The sequence below is a fragment of the Engystomops pustulosus genome, chromosome 1 (assembly GCF_040894005.1).
Source record: "Engystomops pustulosus chromosome 1, aEngPut4.maternal, whole genome shotgun sequence".
Taxonomy (NCBI): Eukaryota; Metazoa; Chordata; class Amphibia; order Anura; family Leptodactylidae; genus Engystomops; species Engystomops pustulosus.
Window position 1 is genome coordinate 1252339 of NC_092411.1, and position 15455 is coordinate 1267793.

General features: G+C 47.9%; 1 protein-coding gene across 5 annotated transcripts in view; it reads right to left on the reverse strand.

Annotated features, from left to right (window-relative positions):
• LOC140114589 (sigma non-opioid intracellular receptor 1) overlaps window positions 1–15455 on the reverse strand; it is a 195994-nt gene that overhangs the window by 121904 nt on the left and 58635 nt on the right. For 2 of the 5 annotated variants that reach the window (XM_072132720.1, XM_072132718.1), the window contains exon 2: window positions 10648–11346. In XM_072132720.1, coding sequence (XP_071988821.1) covers window positions 10648–11220 — 573 coding nt within the window. In that variant the 5' untranslated portion in view covers window positions 11221–11346. Of the gene's footprint in view, window positions 1–10647; window positions 11347–15455 lie in introns of those variants that run through there. The other 3 variants (XM_072132719.1, XM_072132721.1, XM_072132723.1) reach the window with 2 other exon arrangements.

Sequence of the window (15455 nt, forward strand, 5' to 3'; positions counted from 1 at the left end):
ATGTAGTAGATGTGTCCTGCAGTCCTATGTAACACCACAGATAACACAGTGATATCTCTGAGTACAGATCATGTAGTAGATGTGTCCTGCAGTCCTATGTAACAGCACAGATAACACATTGTTATCTCTGAGTACAGATCATGTAGTAGATGTGTCCTGCAGTCCCATGTAACACCACAGATAACACAGTGATATCTCTGAGTACAGATCATGTAGTAGATGTGTCCTGCAGTCCTATGTAACACCACAGATAACACAGTGATATCTCTGAGTACAGATCATGTAGTAGATGTGTCCTGCAGTCCTATGTAACACCACAGATAACACAGTGATATCTCTGAGTACAGATCATGTAGTAGATGTGTCCTGCAGTCCTATGTAACACCACAGATAACACAGTGATATCTCTGAGTACAGATCATGTAGTAGATGTGTCCTGCAGTCCTATGTAACACCACAGATAACACAGTGATATCTCTGAGTACAGATCATGTAGTAGATGTGACCTGCAGTCCTATGTAACACCACAGATAACACAGTGATATCTCTGAGTACAGATCATTTAGTAGATGTGTCCTGCAGTCCTATGTAACACCATAGATAACACAGTGATATCTCTGAGTGCAGATCATGTAGTAGATGTGTCCTGCAGTCCTATGTAACACCACAGATAACACAGTGATATCTCTGAGTACAGATCATGTAGTAGATGTGACCTGCAGTCCTATGTAACAGCACAGATAACACAGTGATATCTCTGAGTACAGATCATGTAGTAGATGTGTCCTGCAGTCCTATGTAACACCACAGATAACACAGTGATATCTGAGTACAGATCATGTAGTAGATGTGTCCTGCAGTCCTATGTAACAGCACAGATAACACAGTGATATCTCTGAGTACAGATCATGTAGTAGATGTGTCCTGCAGTCCTATGTAACACCACAGATAACACAGTGATATCTCTGAGTACAGATCATGTAGTAGATGTGTCCTGCAGTCCTATGTAACACCACAGATAACACAGTGATATCTCTGAGAACAGATCATGTAGTAGTGTCCTGCAGTCCTATGTAACACCACAGATAACACAGTGATATCTCTGAGTACAGATCATGTAGTAGATGTGTCCTGCAGTCCTATGTAACACCACAGATAACACAGTGATATCTCTGAGTACAGATCATGTAGTAGATGTGTCCTGCAGTCCTATGTAACACCACAGATAACACAGTGATATCTCTGAGTACAGATCATGTAGTAGATGTGTCCTGCAGTCCTATGTAACACCACAGATAACACAGTGATATCTCTGAGTACAGATCATGTAGTAGATGTGTCCTGCAGTCCTATGTAACACCACAGATAACACAGTGATATCTCTGAGTACAGATCATTTAGTAGATGTGTCCTGCAGTCCTATGTAACACCATAGATAACACAGTGATATCTCTGAGTGCAGATCATGTAGTAGATGTGTTCTGCAGTCCTATGTAACACCACAGATAACACAGTGACATCTCTGAGTACAGATCATGTAGTAGATGTGTCCTGCAGTCCTATGTAACACCACAGATAACACAGTGATATCTCTCTGAGTACAGATCATGTAGTAGATGTGTCCTGCAGTCCTATGTAACACCACAGATAACACAGTGATATCTCTGAGTACAGATCATGTAGTAGATGTGACCTGCAGTCCTATGTAACACCACAGATAACACAGTGATATCTCTGAGTACAGATCATGTAGTTGATGTCACCTGCAGTCCTATGTAACACCACAGATAACACAGTGATATCTCTGAGTACAGATCATGTAGTTGATGTCACCTGCAGTCCCATGTAACAGTGACAGCTCTGTGTGGATGTGCAGTGGTGTGGCAGCAGGTTGGATACAGTAAATCCTCTGTGGTAGAGGACATTTGTTGGGGGGGGGGGTGTCAGCTGGAGGGGCCCCTGGCCACGCCCTTGCTCTCAGCCCCTCCCTGCACATGTCTGTATCAATCATGGATGTCACCAGTAATAATCTGCACATCCACTTATAGAGGCTGAGGGCAATTTATGGGAATTCCGTGCTTTAATAAAACAACGGAGGGGGGGGGGGGGATTTCGTGACTGCAGGGTATTATATACACAGTATGACACATTGATGAGAACTCCCATCAGCCATTGTGGTCAGCAGCAGCACATAGGGGCACCAAGAGTGGTGCAAGCTGCAGTAAACGCGTTCTGCCTGTAGAGTGCAGGGGGCGCCACATTCACACATCTGCCACTTCCCAGCACTGGCCCCACAGAGTTCACCAACTTTTTTGTGGTGCACCTTTAACATAGGGCGTGTGACAGACTTATGTCTGACTCTGCAGGATAAATCTGCCGCACGGTCGGAATGAGCCCCATAATGTCACATGATGCCCAGTGCAGCCGCGCCACAAAAGTGTCTCACACACTGCAAGTCAGAAAACTGTCACAAGGGACTTAGTAAAAGTGCCCCATAGTGTTACAATGTATCAGCTCCGGAACACAGGATTATTGAGACTGGATACAACTGTGACAAAGTCTCAGCTGTGGGAAGTATCAGGTCAGGACATAACTGTATATTAATAGCTGCAGATGCTGGGAGCTGTACAGTCCTGGCCATAAGTCCTGAGAATGACCCAAATCTCCTCCTGTCACATGATGTGTCCCTCTGGTCTGTCAGATGTTTGTCACATACAGAGATACAAGTGCAATCATATTATGGGGAGCAGAAGCTTTTATTGTCAGGTGGGAGGAGTTACTGCAGCCAGTCAGTATCTGCAGGACCTCTCCTTCTTCAGGACCTCTGCAATTCTCCCTGGCAGCTCTCACTCACCTCCTGCACCAGATCCTGACTGATCGCCGTCCATTCCTGCACTATCACTGCTGCATTCTGTCACAATGTGTTGGTTTTGTTTGTCCCCCGTCTCCTGATGATTGACCACAAGTTCTCAATGGGTTAAGATCTGGGGAGTTTCCGGGCCATGGACCCAGAATCTCTGTGTTCTGTTCCCTGGCCATGGACCCAGAATCTCTGTGTTCTGTTCCCTGGCCATGGACCCAGAATCTCTGTGTTCTGTTCCCGGGCCATGGACCCAGAATCTCTGTGTTCTGTTCCCGGAGCCATGAACCCAGAATCTCTGTGTTCTGTTCCCGGAGCCATGGACCCAGAATCTCTGTGTTCTGTTCCCGGAGCCATGGACCCAGAATCTCTGTGTTCTGTTCCCTGGCCATGGACCCAGAATCTCTGTGTTCTGTTCCCGGGCCATGGACCCAGAATCTCTGTGTTCTGTTCCCGGAGCCATGAACCCAGAATCTCTGTGTTCTGTTCCCGGAGCCATGGACCCAGAATCTCTGTGTTCTGTTCCCGGAGCTATGGACCCAGAATCTCTGTGTTCTGTTCCCGGAGCCATGGACCCAGAATCTCTGTGTTCTGTTCCCGGAGCCATGGACCCAGAATCTCTGTGTTCTGTTCCCGGGCCATGGACCCAGAATCTCTGTGTTCTGTTCCCGGGCCATGGACCCAGAATCTCTGTGTTCTGTTCCCGGAGCCATGGACCCAGAATCTCTGTGTTCTGTTCCCGGGCCATGGACCCAGAATCTCTGTGTTCTGTTCCCGGGCCATGGACCCAGAATCTCTGTGTTCTGTTCCCAGGCCATGGACCCAGAATCTCTGTGTTCTGTTTCCGGGCCATGGACCCAGAATCTCTGTGTTCTGTTCCCGGGCCATGGACCCAGAATCTCTGTGTTCTGTTCCCGGGCCATGGACCCAGAATCTCTGTGTTCTGTTCCCGGGCCATGGACCCAGAATCTCTGTGTTCTGTTCCCGGGCCATGGAGCCAGAATCTCTGTGTTCTATTCCCGGGCCATGGACCCAGAATCTCTGTGTTCTGTTCCCTGCACCATTTAGTTCTCCCCTTTATGGCCGGTGCTCCATCATGCTGGAGGAGGCTCTGCTCATCACCATCTGCTCCTGGAGGGTTGGGAGAAGCGGCTCCTGGAGGACATTCTGCTCCATTCTTTATTCATGGAGGTGTTATTAGGCGATTCCCTTGGCTGAGAAGCCGCCCCCCCCCCCCACATGAATGGCTGCAGGAGCTTTACAGGTGCAGGAGACAGGACTGGGGGCATCGCTCACCTTGTCTGCTCCCAACAATCGGAAAGGGGATCCATCAGAGACAATGACTCCCCCCAGTCCTCAGTGTCCACTCCCTGCACCTCCTGCAGAATATCCGTCTGTCCCCCAGTCCTCAGTGTCCACTCCCTGCACCTCCTGCAGAATATCCGTCTGTCCCTGATGGTCCCTGGAGAGAAGCGGCTTCTGTGCTGCCCTCCTGGACACCAGGCCTTGCTCCAGGAGTCTCCGCAGTGTCACAGTGCGTGCAGATGCCTCACACCTGCTGCTGCCATTCCTGAGCTCTGCGATGCTGGGAGCCCCATCCCCAAGCTGAGACACTTGTAAGAGACGGTCCTGGTGCTTGCTGGTCCTTCTTGGGTCCTGGAGCCTTTTTGGTAACAATGGAGCCTCTCTCCTTGGATTCCTTGATGATGCGATAGATCGGTGACTGAGGTGAAATCTTTCTAGCTGTGATACTCTTCCCTGTTCGGACAGTTTTGTGCAGTGCAATGATGACTGCACGTGTCTCTTTAGAGATAACCATGGGTAACAGAAGAGAAACAATGATGCCAAGCACCAGCCTCCTTGTAAAGTGTCCAGGGGTGTGATTGTTACTTACTCCTGACAGATTGTCCCCCAGCCCTGTCCCCATCAGCCCCCGCACCTGTGTTACTGGAGACATCACTGACACAATGGCCGCTGCTCCGCCTAAGGCGCCTGCAATGAGGGGAAATGTGTTTTTGGGGAAAAAGTTCATTTTCTTGGCAAATACTGACTTTACAATGAATTGCTGATAAGCTGATCCCTCTGTATAACATTCTGGAGAATATGCAAATTACCATTATAACACCTGATGCCGGAGACTTTGTAACAATTACCATTTGTATCATTCTCAGAACTTTAGGCCATGACTTGGTACCACTATATATGGGCAGTATATTCCCCGGGTCACTGGTTTAGCCCCCATCACCATTCATGACATCAGATCAGCGGCTCCTGGCACCGCTTATCCTTCTGCCTTGGGATATCTGCAGATGCTGATAGAGAATCCATAAGATTTTTCCATCACATCTGAGAGTTTGCTACAGTTGTATCTACTATAGATTGTACATCAGAAGCAGGATTGTTACAATGTATCAGGATTTTCTATACAGGACAAAACTGTAGCAACCCCTCAGCTGTGTCAGAGTGCACATGACCTGCAGTGACCTCTCACCCCACCCAGAGTCCACCAGTATCCACTCCAGCCCCCCCCCCCCCTTCCCCTGGAAAGAATACACAGCCATCCCATGGGGAGAAAACAGGGGGATACAATCTATTACTCTCTGTTATCAGCCATTACATCCCGGGGAGAGGAGACTGTACAGGGGGGATACAATCTTTTACTCTCTGTTATCAGCCATTACATCCCGGGGAGAGGAGACTGTACAGGGGGGATACAATCTTTTACTCTCTGTTATCAGCCATTACACCCCGGGGAGAGGAGACTGTACAGGGGGATACAATCTATTACTCTCTGTTATCAGCCATTACATCCCGGGGAGAGGAGACTGTACAGGGGGGATACAATCTTTTACTCTCTGTTATCAGCCATTACATCCCGGGGAGAGGAGACTGTACAGGGGGGGGGGGGGGGGATACAATCTATTACTCTCTGTTATCAGCCATTACACCCCGGGGAGAGGAGACTGTACAGGAGGGATACAATCTATTACTCTCTGTTATCAGCCATTACATCCCGGGGAGAGGAGACTGTACAGGGGGATACAATCTATTACTCTCTGTTATCAGCCATTACATCCCGGGGAGAGGAGACTGTACAGGAGGGGGGATACAATCTATTACTCTCTGTTATCAGCAATTACACCCCGGGGAGAGGAGACTGTACAGGGGGGATACAATCTATTACTCTCTGTTATCAGCCATTACATCCCGGGGAGAGGAGACTGTACAGGAGGGGGGATACAATCTATTACTCTCTGTTATCAGCCATTACACCCTGGGGAGAGGAGACTGTACATGGGGGATACAATCTATTACTCTCTGTTATCAGCCACTACATCCCAGGGAGAGGAGACTGTACAGGACAGGAGGGGATACAATCTATTACTCTCTGTTATCAGCCATTACACCCCGGGGAGAGGAGACTGTACAGGAGGGGGGATACAATCTATTACTCTCTGTTATCAGCCATTACACCCCGGGGAGAGGAGACTGTACAGGGGGGGATACAATCTATTACTCTCTGTTATCAGCCATTACATCCCGGGGAGAGGAGACTGTACAGGGGGATACAATCTATTACTCTCTGTTATCAGCCATTACACCCCGGGGAGAGGAGACTGTACAGGGGGGATACAATCTATTACTCTCTGTTATCAGCTATTACATCCCGGGGAGAGGAGACTGCACAGGGGGGATACAATCTATTACTCTCTGTTATCAGCCATTACATCCCGGGGAGAGGAGACTGTACAGGGGGATACAATCTATTACTCTCTGTTATCAGCCATTACATCCCGGGGAGAGGAGACTGCACAGGGGGGATACAATCTATTACTCTCTCCTCTAATAACGCTTCTGCACTATTATAACTCCGGTGTACTGTCCCTTTAAGTCGTCCTTCACCCTGGACCCAGCGGCTCAGGTATAGGTCACATGTCAATAACCCAAATGTATTTATTGCAATGTTCTCTATTGAGGTCTATTGTACGGGTGTGAGGAATGTCGCCGTCGTCGCCCCCTCCCCGTTTTACATAGACACCTGTAATAACAAGGAGATAATAGAGGAGCGTGGTCGCCCCCCTATTCAGGAGCACAAACTGAGACCCACACGCCCCATCCCGCCCCGCGACCGGTTCTTCCACTGAGCTGAGACCTGTTGTTTGTGGAGGGCTGGATAACCTGTGCACCTGACAACACACAAGCCGGTCTGACAACTCCGCCACGCTCAGTGTCATCTTGATTGTCATTACTAGGAGATAATAGTACAGGAGGGGAAGTCATCACCGGCCCATGACCCCTAAAACCCTCCTCCAACCAATATGGCCACACTCTCGTGGAGATCACCTCTTGCCAAGGTTAGGGGTCACACACACACACCCTGGTCGGTAAAGGGGTCAAGCTAGAAGGGCTCGATAAAGCAGATTTAACCAAACAATAATAAGTGAAACCCTAGTTGTTTGGGCATCTTCTCAGGGGTGATCACCAGAGGTAAGAGGTAAGTATTGGGTGCAGTGTGGTCCCTACACTGATCACACACATCCTGGGCGGTCCGGTGTGGACAGGTACATACAATGGTGGGGGTGGAGCGTGTCACATGATACGCTTGTATTCAGGTGAGGAGATGAGCCCCTTCCCCCACCCTGTGGATAATCCTCCCCCTTATCACTGGTGGGATCTGTAGTGTTTGCAGGATTCTGTTTTGGGATAAATAAGGTAAAATGTGTCAATAAGATGGTAATCAGGAGACGATCTTTTCCTTCCGCTCTGTTCCATCTCAGTAACGTCCTATAGGTTGTCTGATCGCTGAACAGGTCGGGAACCTCTATGGGGTCACAGATAACCCCCTGCATCCATGAAACAGATGGAAAGTTCTGGAACTTTATAGCTTTATTCTGCTACAAGATACATTCAGAAGCTCAATATAGACCTCATAATGATCACAGCTGAGGTTCTGTTACATTTGTATCCAGTCTAGACACCGCTCTGCAGCCCAGGAGCCAGGAATACGGCCGGGGTCCGGGCCACTAACATGAGGTGTCCTAATGACTGCTAAATCCTCCTAATGGTCTCCGGCCAGCGCGGCGTCAGGGGATTATAGGATTACAGGTGTCCAGCAAAGCTCTACCTGACAGACAGGTATATACACTGTATTATCACACCGCAGTGCACCAGACATCCCAGAACCTGCATTTACACAGATACTAGCTGAATAGTGAGTGCAGCTCTGGAGCCTACAGGATGTAACACAGGATCACAGGGGAGCACAGCTCTGAACTATACAAGATGTAATGCAGGATCACAGGGGAGCGCAGCTCTGGACTATACAAGATGTAATGCAGGATCACAGGGGAGTGCAGCTCTGGAGTATACAAGATGTAACGCAGGATCACTGGTGAGCGCAGCTCTGGAGTATACAGGATGTAACACAGGATCACAGGGGAGCGCAGCTCTGAACTATACAAGATGTAATGCAGGATCACAGGGGAGCGCAGCTCTGGACTATACAAGATGTAATGCAGGATCACAGGGGAGTGCAGCTCTGGAGTATACAAGATGTAACGCAGGATCACTGGTGAGCGCAGCTCTGGAGTATACAAGATGTAATGCAGGATCACTGGTGAGCGCAGCTCTGGAGTATACAAGATGTAACACAAAATCACAGGGGAGCACAGCTCTGGAGTATACAAGATGTAACACAAAATCACAGGGGAGCACAGCTCTGGAGTATACAAGATGTAACACAAAATCACAGGGGAGCACAGCTCTGGAGTATACAAGATGTAACGCAGGATCACAGGGGAGCGCAGCTCTGGAGTATACAAGATGTAACGCAGGATCACAGGGGAGCGCAGCTCTGGAGTATACAGGATGCAACACAGGATCACAGGGGAGCGCAGCTCTGGAGTATACAAGATGTAACGCAGGATCACAGGGGAGCGCAGCTCTGGAGTATACAAGATGTAACGCAGGATCACAGGGGAGCGCAGCTCTGGAGTATACAAGATGTAACGCAGGATCACAGGGGAGCACAGCTCTGGAGTATACAGGATGTAACACAGGATCACAGGGGAGCGCAGCTCTGGAGTATACAAGATGTAACGCAGGATCACAGGGGAGCGCAGCTCTGGAGTATACAAGATGTAACGTAGGATCACAGGGGAGCACAGCTCTGGAGTATACAAGATGTAACACAGGATCACAGGGGAGCGCAGCTCTGGAGTATACAAGATGTAACGCAGGATCACAGGGGAGCGCAGCTCTGGAGTATACAAGATGTAACGCAGGATCACAGGGGAGTGCAGCTCTGAAGTATACAAGATGTAACGCAGGATCACAGGGGAGCGCAGCTCTGGAGTATACAAGATGTAACGCAGGATCACAGGGGAGCGCAGCTCTGGAGTATACAAGATGTAACGCAGGATCACTGGTGAGCGCAGCTCTGAAGTATACAAGATGTAACGCAAGATCACAGGGGAGTGCAGCTCTGGAGTATACAAGATGTAACGCAGGATCACTGGTGAGCGCAGCTCTGGAGTATACAAGATGTAACGCAGGATCACAGGGGAGCACAGTTCTGGAGTATACAAGATGTAACGCAGGATCACTGGTGAGCGCAGCTCTGGAGTATACAAGATGTAACGCAGGATCACAGGGGAGCGCAGCTCTGGAGTATACAAGATGTAACGCAGGATCATAGGGGAACGCAGATCTGGAGTATAGAAGATGTAACGCAGGATCACAGGGGAGCGCAGCTCTGGAGTATACAAGATGTAACGCAGGATCACAGGGGAGCGCAGCTCTGGAGTATACAAGATGTAACGCAGGATCATAGGGGAACGCAGATCTGGAGTATACAAGATGTAACGCAGGATCACAGGGGAGCGCAGCTCTGGAGTATACAAGATGTAACGCAGGATCACTGGTGAGCGCAGCTCTGAAGTATACAAGATGTAACGCAAGATCACAGGGGAGTGCAGCTCTGGAGTATACAAGATGTAACGCAGGATCATAGGGGAACGCAGATCTGGAGTATACAAGATGTAACGCAGGATCACAGGGGAGCGCAGCTCTGGAGTATACAAGATGTAACGCAGGATCACAGGGGAGCACAGCTCTGGAGTATACAAGATGTAACGCAGGATCATAGGGGAACGCAGATCTGGAGTATACAAGATGTAACGCAGGATCACAGGGGAGTGCAGCTCTGGAGTATACAAGATGTAACGCAGGATCATAGGGGAACGCAGATCTGGAGTATACAAGATGTAACGCAGGATCACAGGGGAGCGCAGCTCTGGAGTATACAAGATGTAACGCAGGATCACAGGGGAGCGCAGCTCTGGAGTATACAAGATGTAACGCAGGATCACTGACTCCAATTTTCATTCATTTAGATTATAAAAGCAATTGTGGAAAACATATTTTCATACACAACACTCTGCTATCTCCTCATCCAGAGGCCACCACAATGTCACTCTAGATGTCACCTGAAATGACAAGGAGCACAACCTCCCTCCCAGGTCATACTGAGCACGAGACAGGACACTGACCACAGACATTAGAGCGAGGGCAGCTACTTGTCATGGGCGAGGTCAGTGCTGGCCCACATACCTTCTATATCTTCTAGGTTTGCTGTGGGTGTAATGACCAGGAATGGTGCTTTCCATTTGGATGTTGGTCTCGTTTCCTCTTGTTGGTTTTGGGTCAATGACTCGTTACCCATGAAGCAGCTGCCTAAACCCAAATGCCTGTGGTCAGATGTTGAGTATGAAGATAATGGGTCCTACCTGTTTGAACTGCTCCTCATACGTCCATTCATGATGTCCAGATTGCCCATTAGGGGATAGCGCATGGGACTGAGAGCTTGTGTTTGGCATCTGGGAATGTCCAAGCCTTGGCAATGCTTTGTCCGGTGAGTCAGATCGTTGAGTGTTTGAGGACATCTCCAAATCTTCTTCATCTTCCTCCTCCCCATCCTCATCTTCCATGTCTTCATCTTCATAGTCCACTTCTTCGCCATCGCTCTTGTGCTTGGGCTCGTCCTCCTCAGATTTATGTACTGGTGGTCGTGTGTATATCAGAGTGGGGCGGTTCTGGGCCACAGATGAGTTTGTAGTAGATGTAGTGGTGGTGATGGTGTTGATGGTGTTTGAGTTGGATGGTGATGTCCCCACTGTTGCCGCCACTGCAGCCGCTCGGACAGCCGCCTGGTACTGCCTGATGGCCAACGCCTGCTGCTGGATTCTTGATTCCACCAAACATCGCAACTCTCTGTCCTTTTCTTGTCTCAATTTTTCTTCTAGCGCTAAGCGAGCAGCCTGTTGGCGCTGAAGGTTTTCCATGACCGCCTCAAGCCTCATTCCACCACCTGAAGGGACAGATTGGGAGGACTGGGAAGGACGGGAGATGGGGAAAGGGGAGCTGTGGTGGGATGAAGCAGATACAAGGAGAGAGGGCAGAGATGTAGGGGCAGAAAATGCTGCCTGCTAGAAGACAGAGGAGTCCAAAGGTGATGGACAAAACCAAGGAGGAGTAAGCGGAGCCAAGGAGAAGACAGACCAAGGAGGAGTAAGGGAAGCCAAGGAGAAGACACACCAAGGAGGAGTAAGGGAAGCCAAGGAGAAGATAAACCAAGGAGGAGTAAGGGAAGCCAAGGAGAAGACAAAGCAAGGAGGAGTAAGCGGAGCCAAAGAGAAGACACACCAAGGAGGAGTAAGGGAAGCCAAAGAGAAGACAGACCAAGGAAAAGTAAGGGAATCCAAGGAGAAGACAAAGCAAGGAGGAGAGGGGAAAGATAAGGAGAAGACAGACCAAGGAGGAATAAGGGAAGCCAAGGAGAAGACACACCAAGGAGGAGAGGGGAAAGATAAGGAGAAGACAGACCAAGGAGGAGTAAGGGAAGCCAAGGAGAAGACAAAGCAAGGAGGAGTAAGGGAAGCCAAAGAGAAGACAGACCAAGGAGGAGTAAGGGAAGCCAAGGAGGAGACCAACCAAGGAGGAGTAAGGGAAGCCAAAGAGAAGACAGACCAAGGAGGAGTAAGGGAAGCCAAGGAGAAGACAAAGCAAGGAGGAGTAAGGGAAGCCAAGGAGAAGACAAAGCAAAGAGGAGTAAGGGAAGCCAAGGAGAAGATAAACCAAGGAGGAGAGGGGAAAGATAAGGAGGAGACAGACCAAGGAGGAGTAAGCGGAGCCAAGGAGAAGATAAACCAAGGAGGAGTAAGGGAAGCCAAGGAGAAGACAAAGCAAGGAGGAGTAAGGGAAGCCAAGGAGGAGACCAACCAAGGAGGAGTAAGCGGAGCCAAAGAGAAGACAGACCAAGGAGGAGAAGGGAAAGATAAGGAGAAGATAAACCAAGAAGGAGTAAGGGAAGCCAAAGAGAAGACAGACCAAGGAGGAGTAAGGGAAGCCAAGGAGAAGACACACCAAGGAGGAGTAAGGGAAGCCAAGGAGAAGATAAACCAAGGAGGAGTAAGGGAAGCCAAGGAGAAGACAAAGCAAGGAGGAGTAAGCGGAGCCAAAGAGAAGACACACCAAGGAGGAGTAAGGGAAGCCAAAGAGAAGACAGACCAAGGAAAAGTAAGGGAAGCCAAGGAGAAGACAAAGCAAGGAGGAGAGGGGAAAGATAAGGAGAAGACAGACCAAGGAGGAGTAAGGGAAGCCAAGGAGAAGACACACCAAGGAGGAGAGGGGAAAGATAAGGAGAAGACAGACCAAGGAGGAGTAAGGGAAGCCAAGGAGAAGACAAAGCAAGGAGGAGTAAGGGAAGCCAAAGAGAAGACAGACCAAGGAGGAGTAAGGGAAGCCAAGGAGGAGACCAACCAAGGAGGAGTAAGGGAAGCCAAAGAGAAGACAGACCAAGGAGGAGTAAGGGAAGCCAAGGAGAAGACAAAGCAAGGAGGAGTAAGGGAAGCCAAGGAGAAGACAAAGCAAAGAGGAGTAAGGGAAGCCAAGGAGAAGATAAACCAAGGAGGAGAGGGGAAAGATAAGGAGGAGACAGACCAAGGAGGAGTAAGCGGAGCCAAGGAGAAGATAAACCAAGGAGGAGTAAGGGAAGCCAAGGAGAAGACAAAGCAAGGAGGAGTAAGGGAAGCCAAGGAGGAGACCAACCAAGGAGGAGTAAGCGGAGCCAAAGAGAAGACAGACCAAGGAGGAGAAGGGAAAGATAAGGAGAAGATAAACCAAGAAGGAGTAAGGGAAGCCAAAGAGAAGACAGACCAAGGAGGAGTAAGGGAAGCCAAGGAGAAGACAAAGCAAGGAGGAGTAAGGGAAGCCAAGGAGGAGACCAACCAAGGAGGAGTAAGCGGAGCCAAAGAGAAGACAGACCAAGGAGGAGAAGGGAAAGATAAGGAGAAGATAAACCAAGAAGGAGTAAGGGAAGCCAAAGAGAAGACAAAGCAAGGAGGAGAGGGGAAAGATAAGGAGAAGACAGACCAAGGAGGAGTAAGGGAAGCCAAGGAGAAGACACACCAAGGAGGAGAGGGGAAAGATAAGGAGAAGACAGACCAAGGAGGAGTAAGGGAAGCCAAGGAGAAGACAAAGCAAGGAGGAGTAAGGGAAGCCAAAGAGAAGACAGACCAAGGAGGAGTAAGGGAAGCCAAGGAGGAGACCAACCAAGGAGGAGTAAGGGAAGCCAAAGAGAAGACAGACCAAGGAGGAGTAAGGGAAGCCAAGGAGAAGACAAAGCAAGGAGGAGTAAGGGAAGCCAAGGAGAAGACAAAGCAAAGAGGAGTAAGGGAAGCCAAGGAGAAGATAAACCAAGGAGGAGAGGGGAAAGATAAGGAGGAGACAGACCAAGGAGGAGTAAGCGGAGCCAAGGAGAAGATAAACCAAGGAGGAGTAAGGGAAGCCAAGGAGAAGACAAAGCAAGGAGGAGTAAGGGAAGCCAAGGAGGAGACCAACCAAGGAGGAGTAAGCGGAGCCAAAGAGAAGACAGACCAAGGAGGAGAAGGGAAAGATAAGGAGAAGATAAACCAAGAAGGAGTAAGGGAAGCCAAAGAGAAGACAGACCAAGGAGGAGTAAGGGAAGCCAAGGAGAAGACAAAGCAAGGAGGAGTAAGGGAAGCCAAGGAGGAGACCAACCAAGGAGGAGTAAGCGGAGCCAAAGAGAAGACAGACCAAGGAGGAGAAGGGAAAGATAAGGAGAAGATAAACCAAGAAGGAGTAAGGGAAGCCAAAGAGAAGACAAAGCAAGAAAGATGTATGGACACGAACAGCAGAAAATCAAGGAAGAGGAGAAGACAAGGAGAAGTAAGGAAAGTAAAGAAGAAAGTAAGGGAATCCAAGGAAAAGTAAAGCAAGCAAAAAAGACAATAGGGGCAGATACAAATAATAATGTTATAATACACCAACAAGTACAAACATAAGAGTAAGAAATGCATGAAAAAGACGGAACAATGATATTGATTAGGAAAGAAAAAAGGAAGGACGCAGAAAAGAGGAAGCAAAGATATATCGGGAGAAGGGCGAGGAGCCGGGATGGGGGAAGGGAGGAGGGAAACAAAAAACAAAATTATTGCAAAAAGTATTGTGATAATAACATAATAATTCACCATGTAATCACCCTTCTCATTAGCAGACTTTTCTGACTATATACAGTAACTGCTCTATCCTCTCTATATTACACAGCAATAATACTGCTATATCCTCTGTATATTACACCAGTATCCTCTATATATTACATAGCTATAATACTGCTCTATCCTCTGTATATTACACCGGTATCCTCTACATATTACACAGCAATAATACTGCTCTATCCTCTGTATATTACACCGGTATCCTCTACATATTACACAGCAATAATACTGCTATATCCTCTGTATATTACACCGGTATCCTCTACATATTACACAGCAATAATACTGCTATATCCTCTGTATATTACACCAGTATCCTCTCTATATTACACAGCAATAATACTGCTATATCCTCTGTATATTACACCAGTATCCTCTCTATATTACACAGCAATAATACTGCTATATCCTCTGTATATTACACCGGTATCCTCTACATATTACACAGCAATAATACTGCTATATCCTCTGTATATTACACATATATTCTCTGTATATTACACCTTTATCCTCTCTATATTACACAGCAATAATACTGCTATATCCTCTGTATATTACACCAGTATCCTCTCTATATTACACAGCAATAATACTGCTATATCCTCTGTATATTACACCGGTATCCTCTACATATTACACAGCAATAATACTGCTATATCCTCTGTATATTACACATATATTCTCTGTATATTACACATATATTCTCTGTATATTACACCTATTTCCTCTGTATATTACACATATATTCTCTGTATATTACACCTATATCCTCTGTATATTACACATATATTCTCTGTATATTACACCTTTATCCTCTCTATATTACACAGCAATAATAATGTTGTATCCTCTCTATATTACATAGCTATAATACTGCTCTATCCTCTGTATATTACACCTATATCCTCTGTATATTACACCTATATCCTCTGTATATTACACCTATATCCTCTGTATATTGCACATCTATGTTGCACCTCTATGCTTTCTATATCATGGCTCTATCCTCTCTATATTAC